Source organism: Vanellus vanellus (genome assembly GCF_965231255.1).
Source record: "Vanellus vanellus genome assembly, chromosome: 4".
Classification (NCBI taxonomy): Eukaryota; Metazoa; Chordata; class Aves; order Charadriiformes; family Charadriidae; genus Vanellus; species Vanellus vanellus.
Window position 1 is genome coordinate 72,259,109 of NC_138909.1, and position 15,504 is coordinate 72,274,612.

Below are 15,504 nucleotides of genomic sequence, written 5' to 3' on the forward strand. Positions count from 1 at the left end.
TAAGCCCCTTACTTCTTGAAGCACACTGGTCTTCACAACAGTCTCTTATCAGGAATTTTAGCTGTTGGTGGGAGACCAGTATCCTTCAGCCCTGCTATTGCCTTCAGTTTGGCAAGGGAGAGTTTGTCTTGTCAGTCTTCGTGTTACTCTAATACCTTTCTCTCTTCTCACTCTCTCAAAGCACTTCCAATGATGACCAGGACCCTTTCTAGACCCAGGCCTGAGATTTCCATGGTTTTGTACTATTCCCCAGTTGTGCTGGTTTTCTTTTCACTGCTGTCCTTAATCTGCCACTACCAGGTACAACCTACATCCTAGAATACAGCTTTTTGCCATTCTTCTGCATTCTGGACTCCACCAGCACAACCTGCCCATAGTGACTGTCAGAGCCATGAGTGCACCAATAGGCCTTGAATGGCCTTGAATGACCCTGACCAGCCTCACCTGGAGCCTCCACCCACACCCTGTGCATGAGCTCAAGCCCTGCCTGAGCACTGCTGTAAGTACAGCTCCATCTCCTAGATGGATCCCTCATGTATACACCATAGGTAGTCTGCAGCCCTAACGTTGACCATGGTGGGTTTGGAGCCACACTGGAGCCTTGTCACTAGTCCTGGCTCTGGTCCCACCTCCTGACTAGACTCTCTGCTTGGACCCTGGACCTGGTTCATCACTTTGCCGTGCCTGGGGCCAGCTCTGCCTGCTGCACTGAGGCTCTGCATCCCACCACAGCCTGACCTCAGCTCCCAGCTTGCCTGCCTGAAGGGAGCAGCCCTGCTCCTGCTGCTCCTTGATGGTGACACCTCAGGTCCTTGGCTGTCTGATTACAGCGGGCTGATTGCTCAGCCTGGCTCCTCCTGGTGTCTGTTAGTCTGATGCTACCTGGCAGTCAAAGATGTATCTCAAGTTCCAACAGCTATCTGATGCCTCTGGTCAGCTGTATTAGAAAAAATAACGTGATAATGACAGGCAGGTATTCCTTGTCCTCAGTTCTCCATTATTCTTTCTGTTATCCCACAAGCCACCTCTGCCTTTCTATGACTTCACAGTATACGTGGAAGACATCTTTCACCACAGAAGTATTGTGCCTATTGTCCCTGCGCAATGTATTAGGTATGCCGCCATTCGCAAAGTGAGCATTCACTGTTTTTAAAACTACACCTTCCTGAGCACCCTCCAAATAACCCAACTCCTAAACAGTAGAATGTTAATAACTTGTTTGTTCCCTTCATGAAAAGTGAACGGTCATATTTTGACCTCTAGAAGGGCTGATTTAGGTTTTCAGTAGGGTGCAAAATCACCTTCTCTTGTCAGTATGTTATGATTTTCACAGCTGCAAAGTATTATCTATCTCTCTCATGATAACTGCTCTTCAATCTGATGGAAATCCCACTCCCTCATTTTAAGGAAAATACCACCTGCAAATACAGCTAATATTCCCTTACATAGTACAAGTCTCCATCATCTTTTTCCCTAAAATTCTTTCTTTTCTATTTTCTGATTTATAAAAAAATCACCCATTATTTTGTGGTTTAGGAGCAGAAAATTTACTCAAAAACACTCATTGCTTTCCCTAGTAAAATTGAATTTCATGCCTTGTCTTACTAAATACCATAAGCTTGACTTGATTTTTAATAGTGAAAAAAATCAGCTTCTCACAAAAAATCCAGATGTGATCTTATTTGTTAAAGATTAGCTGATTTATAAAAGCACTATTGAAGCAATGCCATAAAAAACAAAAGCCTAGGCGAGGCAACATGTTCTTACAGAATAAGGAATCTTTTATGTGTTCCAGAGATAAAGGTTCTCTTCCTAGCTGTGCTGCAAACTTTTTGCATCACCTCAGACAATTCAGGCAATCTGTGCCTTAGCTCTCTACATATAAAAAGATGAAAAAACTTATCTTGTTTTCTTGGACTCTTTGAAGAGAAAAATCATTAGCCTCAGTACTAAAAAGTCAATGCTGCAGGAGTCTTATGGACTTAATTTTCACACTGACAAATTGATATTCAAGATTTCCCTCAGGGATTGAAATATATTTCTGTTTTGGGAAACATCAAGATAGAACTCAGAGGAACATCACTGAATGCAAGAAGGTCAAGAAGAAAATCTGAAAGTTAAATCTCAATGGAAACAATACAATTTTTGAGATAGAACAAACCCATTTAAAACTGCCATCAGTGAATGGTCCATTTTAAAAGACCTCTAAAGGCAGTCATGAAAAGACTATTACACCTGTTATATCTGCCCTTGGGACTAAAGAAGGAGCCTTTAATGTGCCTACAAAAAAAATAATTTCTGCTCACGATCAGCCTTTATGTATAACAACATGATACCCTTCACAATTCTCCAAACCACTAGGTGCACAGTGGATGTTGTGATTTACCGATTTACCACTGAGCACCGGACATGCCTAAACATGCAGAGTGTGAATTTCAAAAATGACAAATAGCTCCAGCTTGCACTGACTGCAAGTGCGATTAATTATCCAGATTTCCAATTTTATTTGTGGTCCTAGCATAGCGCTCCTGTCTATTGCACAATGGCAAGCAATGCGCGCACACACACACTCTCAGCACCTTCCTTTTTGGCAGCAAGGGATTACTTTTTTTCCAACATATTTACATGCTTTTCTAAGCCTGAAAGATTATCATCCCCAAGAAACAGGGCAATCTTAGATTTAGTTAACTGACACGCACACCCTTGTATAAAAAATGTGTTTGCAATAAAAACTTATGTGAATAATCTCAAAATCTTTTCTATTATATTCCCAGGTGCACCTCCACTTGGGCAGCACATGATCTTGATTTTGCAACAAAAACATTATTTTCCAGTTGTGTAATGGGGCCATCGTTATTGAAGTGAAAGCTACTTACGCAATGTATTTTAAAGAAGGTTTGCCCAAAATTCATAAGAGACTTGAAAACAAAATTTTTCAACTAGTTTGTGCCATTTAATGTTTGTACCTCTTAATCAGAAGCAAGGTAGGCCAAAACCACCAGCACCATCCTTTTGCACGCCCTTATAATGTGCTCATCAGTAGGTTCCCTTACTACCCACTGTGTGGTTGGACATGTTTCCTAACTTCTAACTGAAGAGTTACAGGCTTACCTCTATTCTACCATTTCTGGAAGGATATTACAAACTGCAAAATATAATAGTCTTAACAGCTACATAAGATTAGATAGCATGCACATTCTCATTTTACAGGGGAAAAAAATGAGGCACTGAGATATTAAGGTGAAAGTTATAAGAAATAATGAATAATAACTTCAGTTGTCCAATCTAAGACAAAACAGTATGTAATTATTTTTTTTTTCTGGAGAGTAAAGACTGATGTTATTTTATGTGTTCAAAGAATAGCTCCTATTACCTATACTTGTAGCTGCAAGAGCACATTCCGGTTCCAAATAAACCCCAGCTATACAAATGAAGAGTCCAATTAATTGGAATTGTGCAAAGAACAGTTGAGAAAATTTTGATTCCAGTGCTTTGCTCAACATTACACACGGTCTCTGCAACAGTGACAGTGAAAGAATCTCTTTTTATAATATAATATCACATTTTCTTTATTATGAGCCAATCTTTTTGTTTCACCATTTCTCTGCCTTATGCATTGCACTTTCCAATTGCTACAATCAGCAAGCCTTACAGGGAGCCCTAGAAACAATAGCTTTCCTCAGTATGGGCTCTACTTCCCTGTAGACCAATGTTTATCTCACAGACGATGATGTCAGGTAAAAATAGACTATGATAACATAATCAAAAGATTGTATTTCATCATACAAGAAACGTTTGAGGCTGGAAAGGCAACTTTAATTGACTTGGAAACCTTACATTCTTCTAACTTGGGCTTTTATGCAATTTCCTGCATGTTCAAGAAAGAAAACAGTGTAAATAGATCAAAAAGAACCATTAAAGGGACCATCTTGATTTTCTTACAGATCTCTGCCATTGGTAAAGATCTTCACTGGTATTAAGACAGCAACAATAACAGACTTCTACCTTCAGTGTTAAGATTTCGATTTGGCCTGGAAGAACAACGGTTAAAAGCAGGAAAGATATTTATCTGACTATTTTTCCTACAGATCAGAAGAGCAAGGATTATGGAGTCCCATATTCATTTCTATGCTGTGAACAAGAGTGTGTTCAAGCACTTCTAAATCATTCTGACTCTCCCCTTCCTAATACATTTCTATCCTATTCTGCTCCTATCCATTCTGATTTCCATCCCAATCCACTCCTCCATTTTTTCTTACTTAAAGTGAGCATCTTCCTATTTATCTTGTATGTTATATGCAAACAAGGAGAAGAATGAAATCGGTTTTCGTTCTCTCAGTTTTAGCATCCAGTAGCAATCAGAAGACATTTTAAGAAAAATTAATCTCACCTCTTGCAGTCTTCTAATACACGATGACTGGATATGTTTGGTCTAGCCAGTGCAGTGTTAAGGGCAGGGAGAGCACACACGCTGTGAACAGTACCTCCAATAAATGGAGGTTGTGCAAGAAGAGGTTTTCAGAAGGTTGACAATTTGATCATACCTCCAAAGATCAGATTTTAATGGAAATTATAAAAGCCTTGCCTTATGCTGTAACATAAACGCTTTTGTTGAACATCATTGAATTTCAATATTTGATCTGAAACCTAGAGGATTTAGATATGTAACCATTTATAAGACTTTCTTGAACATACTCAGAAATGCTGGGACTGTTTGAAACGAAGCAGAAGAAGAAATAAAGCCTGAAATAAAAAAAAAAAATGCACCATACCACTTAAACTTGCTAAAATTATTAAAAAATGTAATGGTGTTATTATAAAAGAATGTGCTGGAAAATGTTAATTATTCATACCTCTGTCAATAACTCACATGTTTATTAATATAATCATGCAAATATTCACATACCCAAACTCCTGAAGAAGAAACAACGTTAAGCAAAAGGAACCCAAAGAAAATGGAAGCAATCCTTGCTGATAGAGAAACTTGTTTGTTTTAGACCTTTCCCAGAAAGGTTTACAATCTGGAAAAACTTCCAAAATCCCTGACTAAACACCATTGATGGCAAAAAGTGCTCTCTTTTACCTGTATCTGATCTACTATCAAAAGTCTCTCTGAGGAGCCAAGACCATTTATGTGCTGTACTTCCCAGCTAGATTACTGGAATGCCGTCTATAGAAGATTTTGTGGGCAGGTCCCTGGAAAGCTGTAGATAGCACAGACTGAAATAAACATATTATTCTGCCATCCTCAAGACTGACCTGTGGTTGCATTTCAAGGTATACCAACAGATAAAGCACTGTATATCTGTGAAAACAACCATGAAAAGTGCTGCTAATTTTTTTTTTAAGTGGAGACAACATTCACCATCCAATGCTATAAAAGAACTAGGAGCTATCAAATAAAAATGCCTTTAAAACAACCAAAAGGTGGTACTCATCATACAAAGCACAGATAAGCTTTAACACTTTGCAACAGGATGCAACATGGATGCTAAAATGTACATAGATTCATGAAACAAAGGGACAAATTAATAGAAGAAAAATCTATGGTGGGTCATGAATTACAGGAAAGTCCTTGAATCTCAAACAGATGGACAATGCAGGAGTATTTTGGAAAAGTATTGCCACATAGTCTTGCCTTGCTCTCCTATTCTTCTCTGGGCATCTGATTTTGGTAGCTTTTGGAGTCAGCATTACAAGAAAGATGGACATTTCATCTTACTCAATACAGTCACAATAGCACAGTGGGACACAGAGGAATCCCTGTATTCTCTTGCCTGAAAATTTCCATCACCTGATCCCTATACCATATGTACCCCGCGGTACAGTGCATGCATCTTGTAGCTGTCAGTTCTAGAAAGTTTTGATACTAGGTCACAATCACAGAATTAGAAAAGCTGGCAACTCCTTCACCTGAATAAACTGTCCATTTCTCTATTTCTTTACGATGCAAAACACTGTGGGAGAAGGAACACAAAAGACCTTTCTCTTCCACTCAAGTGAAGTGGCCTAAAAAGGCCACATAGGAAACTCCAAGCTGGAAAAGAAACAGGCAAAGAACAGAAGGCAGGCAGAGATAAATAGTGGGGGAGGCAGAATGGGAGGGGGCAAAAAAAAAAAAAAAAAAAAAAAAATTCAAAGGACATAATCACATATAATGCAGGGTCAAAAAAAGTAAAGAGTAAGTGCTTGGAGGAAATAGTTTTTTTCAACTGTGAATGTTTCCTCTCATGAAACACCACCACAATCCTGAAAAACATTTTGTCTCCCTCAAAAAATTATTTTACTATCACTGTTTTTGCAGCTGGTCAGTATCAATGTTACACATACACAGATTATCTCTCTTCACTGTATTAAGTGAATACAACGGCACAAAAGAAAGATAATGTCTTCCTGATTTTAAAAGCTTTCTCAAATAAATTCTGTATCAGATGTGTATAATCAACTTCACATCGCCAATAGAAAAATAAATACCTGGTTGTAACCAGATACTGCCTTTGAATCTCTGCTCAAAGATACTCCTCAAAAACAATTCTCTAAACTAATAAAAAAAAAAAACAGTATCAAAACAATTTTTATTCGTGTTTTATTCTTGGAACAAAACAAAACAAGATCTGCATTAGTTAAGCATATTTGGTTAAGAAAATTAGTAGTTTCCTTGCATACATTACATTAATTCTCTTGAGTATTTTCTGTATTGTTTCCACTATTGCAGCTTATGCAGGACAAGATAACGTATGATGACAGCCACCAGAAGAAAGTTTGAACTGTTTGGCTGAGTTACTGCAAAACTCAAAGCTGAACTTGGGTAAAGGCAATGCTATTATAAGAGAGAAGTGCTGCTAAAATCCATAGTTGTGATGTTAATACATCTATTAACTATCTGTTTTTACAGTATCTTAAAATGTTATACATTAACTGTTAATAATTATTGCTAATATTCTTAATGTGATGCTCCAGTTAAATGCTTCTTATCCAGCTTAAAACAGGCTAAGAGCTCCTGTGGTGGCATTTTCAAACGGCTGAAGAAGCTCACTCCAATTATACATGCATTTAGCCCTTTCATGCCCTTGAACATTGCAGGGCATTTATCAACGTGACTAATTATTAAATTTCTGTTTCTGCCAAGAAGGGATATTACCCAGGTTATCAGCAATGGTTTTCCCAGTCACCAACTATTATAATATTCTAAGCAGACAAAACTAATTAAAATACTGTATCCAACAGAAAAACTGCTGCAATAACCAGTGAATAAAAAGTTCACAAAGATGTATTTGTCTTACAGAACAGAAAAGTTCTGTTACTTATAATTTAATGCTACTTATAATGTTATGTGTTACTTATACACACACTTACTTTCATTCTTTTTCATGATTCCTTTTCTTTCATTCATTCCTTTTTAAAAATTTAAAGTTTAACTACTAATAGGAAGGCATTCATAGTATATAGGAATTATTAGAAACCATTACAGCATAGAAAGTCCTTTTTTTATTTTAAGAAACTAAAATAAAGGAAAAAAAGTGAGTTAATGCCTCCATTAAATCAGTCAGGACTAAAATCCGTAACATTCACTCCAATAGGAATGAAACTGTGATCACAGGAGGATTTGCAATAAATTTACATGAAAAAAAATGTACTTTCATATATTTAATTTTCACTACTTCAAAAATTGCAAAAAAAAATCTGTGCAGAGATAAAATGTCCTAAGGCAAAACCGTAAATTTGTTCTTGGAAAATATTATATGAAAAATATTTTCATAATTTGGCACAACGGATAGCTATTTAAACACATTTTCTCACCAGAAAAAAGTCTCATTGGTTTTTGTCATATTTTTTACATTTAAGAACTAACAGTATAAATAATATCCAACTAACAATGCAATAGCATTTATATTCGCTATTTTAATTTTAATACACTATGTCTTTTATATAACTTAAATAGTTTTATTTATTACAAATCTCATGGCTATGAAGTGCAGTTCAGGCCCCATGCATCATTTTTAACAGAAACAGACATTCATAATGCCTCTTCAGTAATAATACAAAAGTGAACATTCTCTGACAGTTCCATACTGTCACTTACACAGTTTTGCTGCATAAAGAGCAGAAGTGTCATATTTGCTGCTGTTTTTTACCACCCAAATTAACTGAAAAATAATTTCAGGGCTCTTGTGAGAGCTCCACATTAATGTAAGTCAGCTCATTGTGTTGCTTTACTTCTCATTCAAGCTACTGTGGTTTTTTTCTCCACAGTTTTAACAGCATCAGCTAAGTTGGCTGGTCAAAGCAAATAAAATAACAGAAAAATACAGCGACAGTCGCAAGAAAGAAAAACAGAGCTGGAATATTTCTGTGAGTAGGGATATGTATAGCAGCCCCCAGGAAGATTTATGAGATTTCTCCCCCCCCGAATGCATTATTGGATTCATGTAGAATGAATGACTGATGATGCTTCACCCTCACTCCCTTACATACTCACAACTCATTAGAACTGTGAAACCAGTTCAACCATCTATCTTAAATCTCAACAGCTGGATTCCTAAAACTATTTTCAGAGTAGCTGATTTTCTCACCTACTGGGTATTCACTTGTGACTTGTGTGAAAGGATATCAACCTGACTGATGCAGCCCTGTCTACAGAACTGCACCTTTTGCTCCGTGACTTATTTTGTACACTGGGATGGTTTTACTACACTGCCACATGGCTCAGATTTTCCAGTACATTCAGTACATCTGCGGTCACATCAGGAACGTATGTCATAATAGTCTCTCCACAGTGGTAATGTGCACTAAATTTGCAAAGCCTGTGGAGAAAAAAAAAATCTAGACAAAGAGATAAATATCAGCAGTGACACATGAATAAGTATATATCGACTAGATAAACACAATTCTAACCAATAAAAATTTTTCAAGAAATCTGGTAATTGTTCCCAGGATAAATGCTCTGGATTCTAACTAGAAGATCAGTCAAGCACACATTGTCCAACAGAGCTTGGAAAGGCACGTGAGGTTCAAGGACTTTTTGGAAGAGTGATAATTTTCAATTCAGAAAATGTGGAGGATAATGAGTATTTAGTCACAATTAGACAAAAATAATAAAGAGAAAATGTTGTTTTGGATTGGGTAATACTGTGCTAAAACAAGCAGGTATAGCAGCCACACTTTTTTTTTTTTTTTTTTCATAAATACAAGAAATAACTAAAGCCCCAAAAGAGAATTACATCATCACACAAAACAAATTGTATGCAAGGCATATGTGGGCAGGGAGGGTTTCACTGCATGTAATCTGGAGGCATTAGTCCCCAAAAGAAACCACAAAGTTGAGACATAAGCAGCCATATGCCAAGGACATGCTCTTGGAGTTTCCAGGAACTGAGCCCTGAGAAGAGCGTGAAGAGAGCTTTGGGCTAAGCACTAAGTAAAAAGGGATTGGAACAGTGAACTGACCCCTGCTGTTTGGTAAAAATATTATTTCAAATATACAAATTTCAGAAAGCAATATTCAACTACAGCATAATTCATTTATGTAGGAGAAACAGCCTACTGAACTTGGACACTCACCTTTTTCAGTCATAGAGGAATCACACTAGAACCATTCTTTTAAATAAAAAAAGTCAAAAGATTCTCTATAATCTATCATTCTACATGAAAACTATTCATATCCAAGCATCATGCACAATAGTTCATGAAAAAATGAATTAAAAATGCCTAATTAAAAATGCCTTTTGCTTTATACAACAGGATGTCAAAACTTCCAATAAGCACCCTGGGTGTCCACAGCCTGCCAGGTAGGGGCAGTGAGTCTCACAACTGGCTCTAGATATTTTCTCCTAGTGAGAAATAGCAAGCTTCCACTGTGTAATTCTCTGTAATTTATGCAGTTCACTACCAGATGGATACAAATCCTGCCATAAAGATTATGGAAGAATCATCAACCAGGCACTATTCTAAAAAACTTCTTCTTTGACATTATTAAATATATGATTTTAGCCAGAAGACATTCTGAAACTTGAAAGTTTCAGAAGTCAACAATCTCTTCTGGCTTGATCTAAAAGTTCAGCCATCTATATTTGGTGGGGCTTTTGAACATTACGGCCAGCTATAGTTTGTCAAAATTTAATAGGCATTTATATCATACCTTGCATTCAGTCTGTGGACCACACATGCATTAAACCCAGGTCTCTGGGTTGTTTTTTCAGAATTCTACTTCATTCTGTTCCCAGCAGGAGAGTGCCCAATTAATGATACGCTAGTCACTCATTGCTAGTTACTCTCATTGTTCAATGTACAACTCTTTACCATATTTATGTATTTCTGCAACAGCCTCTTACTTATTTATTATTTGAACCTGCCATGAAGACAAAATTATTGTACACCTAATTCCAATTATGTTCATTACTATGATACCAAAGGCATCAACACACATATGGTTACAACACCCTTGTGAACTAAAAGGACAGGTTTATTCTCATTTTACAAAAGGAAATTGAGGCATGGAAAAAAAATATACATTTTTATAATTACTTGCTTATGGTTCCTATTTGAAGAGATCCATTAGAGCATATTTTGCATACATTTATATCATATGGTTAAAACACAGATTCCAATGGCTTTCAGTACAACAACTTGCCCAAAATCCCACAGGAACCCTACAAAAGACTTGTGGATACTGTTCAGTTTTCCTGGAAAATATTCAACTGCCTTCAACAAGACACAATCCCTTTTTGTACACTTCCCCACTTCAGTCGTTACAGATGTTCCCACAGGTGAGGGTAGGTATAGACAACAACCTCCTTTACTTCATGACCCCTCAAAACATGCCCTAACAGATGGAGAGAATCCAACCGGTAAAAAGACTTGGTCCAATAATTTAAGGCTATATGATTATGCATATTCAGAAAGCCCAAGGAGATAACCCAGTATATAAAAACCATCTTCACTGTAGCATTATCTGACATCCAAAGATACACTGTATAACCTCACTGATCTTTTAAGGTAGTTTTGAGTGTATAACTTCTCAGTTTTTTTAACAAAATTGAAAAAAAAAATTAATCATACCATTTCTCCTTGTTTATTGTCACCCAGAAGTCATTAACAAAGTCAGAACCCACAGATGGACCATACAAGCTTCTGTCACTTAGGCTCATGGGATGATGCATATCAACACTAAAGTCTCAGATGCCAGCAAGAGAACTCCAGCAATGGGGTCAATGAGAAAAAAGAATCAGGCTTTCTTCTCTCAGGTCTGATGTCACCTAGATTTGGATCTAGAGAACAGAGTAGCAGCTCCGAGGAGACGGAAATGCCTTCTATTTAGACAGTGGCTGGAAAGCTGCCTGGTGGAAAAGAACCTGGGGATGTTGATTGACAGCCAGCTGAATATGATCCAGCAGTCTGCCCAGGTGGTCAAGAAGGCCAACAGCATCCTGGCCTGTATCAGGAATAGTGTGGCCAGCAGGACTAGGGAAGTGATCGTCCCCCTGTGCTCTGCACTGGTGAGGCCCCACCTCGAATATTGTGTTCAGTTTTGGGTGCCTCACTACAAGAAAGGCATTGAGGTGCTGGAGCATGTCCAGAGAAGAGCAATAAAGCTGGTGAGGGGTCTGGAGCACAAGTCTTATGAGGAGCAGCTGAAGGAACTGGGGTTGTTTAGCCTGGACAAAAGGAGGCTCAGGGGAGACCTTATTGCGCTCTACAACTACCTGAAAGGAGGTTGTAGCAAAGTGGTTGTAAGTCTCTTCTCCCAAGTAACAAGAGATAGGACAAGAGGAAACGGCCTCAAGTTGCACCAGGAGAGGTTTGGATTGGATATTAGGAAAAATTTCTTCACTGAAGGGGTTGACAAGCATTGGAACAGGCTGCCCAGGGAAGTGGTTGAGTCACCATCCCTCGAGGTATGTAAAAGACATGTAGATGAGGTGCTTCAGGATAGTAGTAGTAGTAACTTGGCAGTGTTAGGTTAACGGCTGTACTCGATCTCAAAGGTCTTTTCCACCCTAAATGATTTTATGAGTGTATGTATACAAACCATGATTTTTGAAAAGTTTACCTCTCCATCAGTTCTGGACTCATTTTTACAGCAAGGAAGAAATACACTTGAAATTTGGCATGCGTATGAGGTTCTTGCTCCAAATCCTGTATTTACTAGAGCTTAGCAGAGAAAAAGTCAGCAAAACATTCCTAAAGGGCATATTACTTTCCTCCTATCTTCTTTCCTTGAAACAGCTCAGAATTTTTGATTCAAAACAAAAAAGCCTCAAATCAATACTGAAAAAAAATCAGCCATAATAATTAAAGCACAGCAAAACTATAACCAACTGAAAATCAGACTTTATCACAGTAATGTGAAGGAATATAACAGAACCAGAAATTATAATTTCATCCCAGAGCTTTCCCTACATATAAAAAATACATTATTAAATAGGAACTCATGAACATAATGTAACATTTAAGAATGGAAACATACATTGCTTTCCTTTTTCTTGGTGTGGTGAGAAGCATACCCTTGTAGTGGTTTCATTTTCAGTTTTGTTTTGGAATTGAGAGCACTTCAGGAATTCTGGCCAAGAAGCATTTACCATACCCAGGACTGGTTCACAGCCTTCTTTTGCTGCCTCACAAAATGTCCTGCAGGGCAAGAGGCCTCGACTGGAGAAGAGAGACAGAGAACAAAAACACAAAGGGTTATTACTCCACACATTGTGAAATCTTTTTAAAAAGAGAAAAAAAAAGTAATAATAAACACTTTTGAAGAATTTTATGTCTTACAGAGCTGCACCAAAAAGGTGCCAAATCTTCATTGTTCAATTGAGTTGACATCAGCTCTGGCTTTCAGGTTGAATTTAAGCCCAACTCAAGCTCAGAACAGTGTGATGGATGCACTCCTCCTGTTTGAAGTAACTGAACTTTGGTCCAGGCAGATGCTCAGCAAGTAGGCCCAAACAAAGTTAATCCTGTTATATGTAAGGCTATTAGTGAGAACTCAGCACCAAACCCCCAAAAATGGTTTGGCTGGACACTGGGCTAATAAGTGGCCCAAACTGCATTAACAGAGCAGAAAATCCGACTATAAATCAACCACTTTACACTAGACATATCTGCAGCCATCAGGGCAGTTGAGCTTTCCCTCCATAGCAGCTGGCTGCAGGGCGCTGATCTTCCCTTGAGTAGGGACACCTCTCAATGTTACCCCTTGAGGCTGAGAGATCCCTTACCTGACACCAGAGGGTTCGTAAGTGACATTTTTTGCACACATGTAACATTTAAGATACATATAAGATTAAGATACATTAAGATACATTAAGAAGGACAGGGAACTGCTGGAGAGGGTGCAGCATAGGGCTACCAAGATGATTAGGGGACTGGAACACCTCTCTTATGAGGAAAGACTGAGGGAATAGGGTCTCTTTAGTCTGGAAAAAAAAGACGGTTGAGGGGGGACCCGATCAATGCTTATAAATACTTAAAGGGTGGGTGCCAGGAGGATGGGGCCAGGCTCTTTTCGGTGGTGCCCAGTGACAGGACAAGAGGTAATGGGCACAAACTTGAATATAGGAAGCTCCACCTAAACATGAGGAGAGGAACTTCTTTACCTTGAGGGTGGTAGAGCACTGGAACAGGCTGCCCAGGGAGGTGGTGGAGTCTCCATCTCTGGAGACATTCAAAACCCGCCTGGACGCTTTCCTGTGCAACCTGCTCTAAGGTGGCCCTGCTCTGCCAGGGGGGTAGGACTAGATGATCTCCAGAGGTCCCTTCCAACCCTATGATTCTATGATATAGCAAGGTTATGCAATAATCTTCATATCCCATACTAACTTTAAGTGTATTAAATAGTAGAGTATTGACTACCAATCCATCTCTACTTATTAAATATTTCACATACATAAAATCACTGATTAAAACTCAAATAAACTAACTACTAGATCAGATCTGCGTGTTCTCTGACTCTTCTTCTGCGACAAACAGTTTCTAAGTTCAACTCTGTGCAACCTGAAGCTGAGATTTCATCAACAGTTGAACCAACATAATGGTGTAGTGAGACCATACAGGAGAAAGCTTGCTTCTTCATCCTCTCCTTCTTCCCCACAACTGTGCAGACCTACCCCTCTCTGACTTTGGCAAACACTTTTATGAGCTTATAAAAAATTACTTGGGAAAAATATTTTTGACGGGGTAAGCTTTCTGAAACTTAAGTGTGCTGAAACTGCTCATGGAGAGAACCAACAACCACCAGACACAAACTGTAGAAACCCACACTGGAGAGCACTACATCACCCCCTTTTAGCATTTATGAGTTCTTACACTTCCCCTGACTAGTCAAAACATACTGAGTGTCAAATCAAATGCAATAGATCTTAACATGACTTGAATTGTATTTTTTTTTAAGAAAAGCTCTATAAATTAACAATTTTAAAAGTATAACAAGTTTAAATGCAACATGTTTGTCTATTTCTTATTCTGAGTTATATACCTGCATATGTGGTTTTTTTCTTTATTCTTTTACACGTACATAGGAAAAACAGGAAAACCAATTAAAATACATAGCTATGAACTGTCTTCAGGTCTACGTAATTAGAGTCAACAAAGTCAAGCAAAAAATCTAGAAAATCTAGTAACATGTTTACTGTATATCTGGAAAAGGATAAAAAAATAAAGTTACAAGACTACAGGTAACACAATGCTAGCCAAGTTAGTCAAGAGTTGACAAGAAATTTCAAAGGAGCCTCCGCCAAGTTAGTTGATACGTGGCAGCTGTAATTCAGGATAGACTACTGCAGTGTAAAGCACACAGGAAAGATTAACTGAACATCCACACATACAGTTCTCTGCTTTCCTGCCACTTTCCACTAACCTTTTATCTGAAAGCCATTTATGTGGAGCAGAGGAAAAGCTCTAGCACAGTCAACATTAGTCTTAGCTATAAAGAAGAACTGTTTAATGCCTTTCCCAGCAAGGATCAGCACTGTCTGTGGAAGCACTTCATTACCTGAGAGAGCTGTCTAAACAGAGTAAAATGGAGAACAGTGGAGGAACTGCTTTCCTCCAACCTGCAATTGCATCTGAAAGTCCACACACAAGCAAAACCAGCCCAAATGAGACACACTGCCTGCCTACACAAACACTTCTCTCATCTGCATGACTGGTAAGTCAAAAAGACCCAGGTTATCTTGCTGGAAAGCAGAAGGACTAACTAGATGGCGGCATCTAGTAACACTAACCTGTTCACGCTGAATAAATATCAAAACTCCAACTAGACTCCATGATAGCCTTCCATAACCTCTAGAGCTAGACAGTGTATCATAACTATCAAAAATTAGGAAGAAGAGAGGCATGGCTATACAGTAGGAAAGACAAGACATATGAGTGATCTCTGCCAGAAGGTTATGTCAGCCTCCTGGATGAGGTAACAGAAAGAACACATATAAGTGGCAAAAAAGATCTCTCATTTAGGTACTCAATGCCCCATCCCTACATTTTCTCAATGTGTGGATTCCTTCCTCTAAT

General features: G+C 38.2%; 1 protein-coding gene across 1 annotated transcript in view; it reads right to left on the bottom strand.

The window, feature by feature from the left end:
- The window catches only part of CORIN (corin, serine peptidase), a gene marked incomplete at its 5' end in the record, with an annotated part of 169,266 nt that overhangs the window by 70,816 nt on the left and 82,946 nt on the right, over positions 1-15,504 (bottom strand). The window contains one exon of the mRNA XM_082482177.1: positions 12,467-12,648. Coding sequence (XP_082338303.1) covers positions 12,467-12,648 — 182 coding nt within the window. The remainder of the gene's footprint in view (positions 1-12,466; positions 12,649-15,504) is intronic.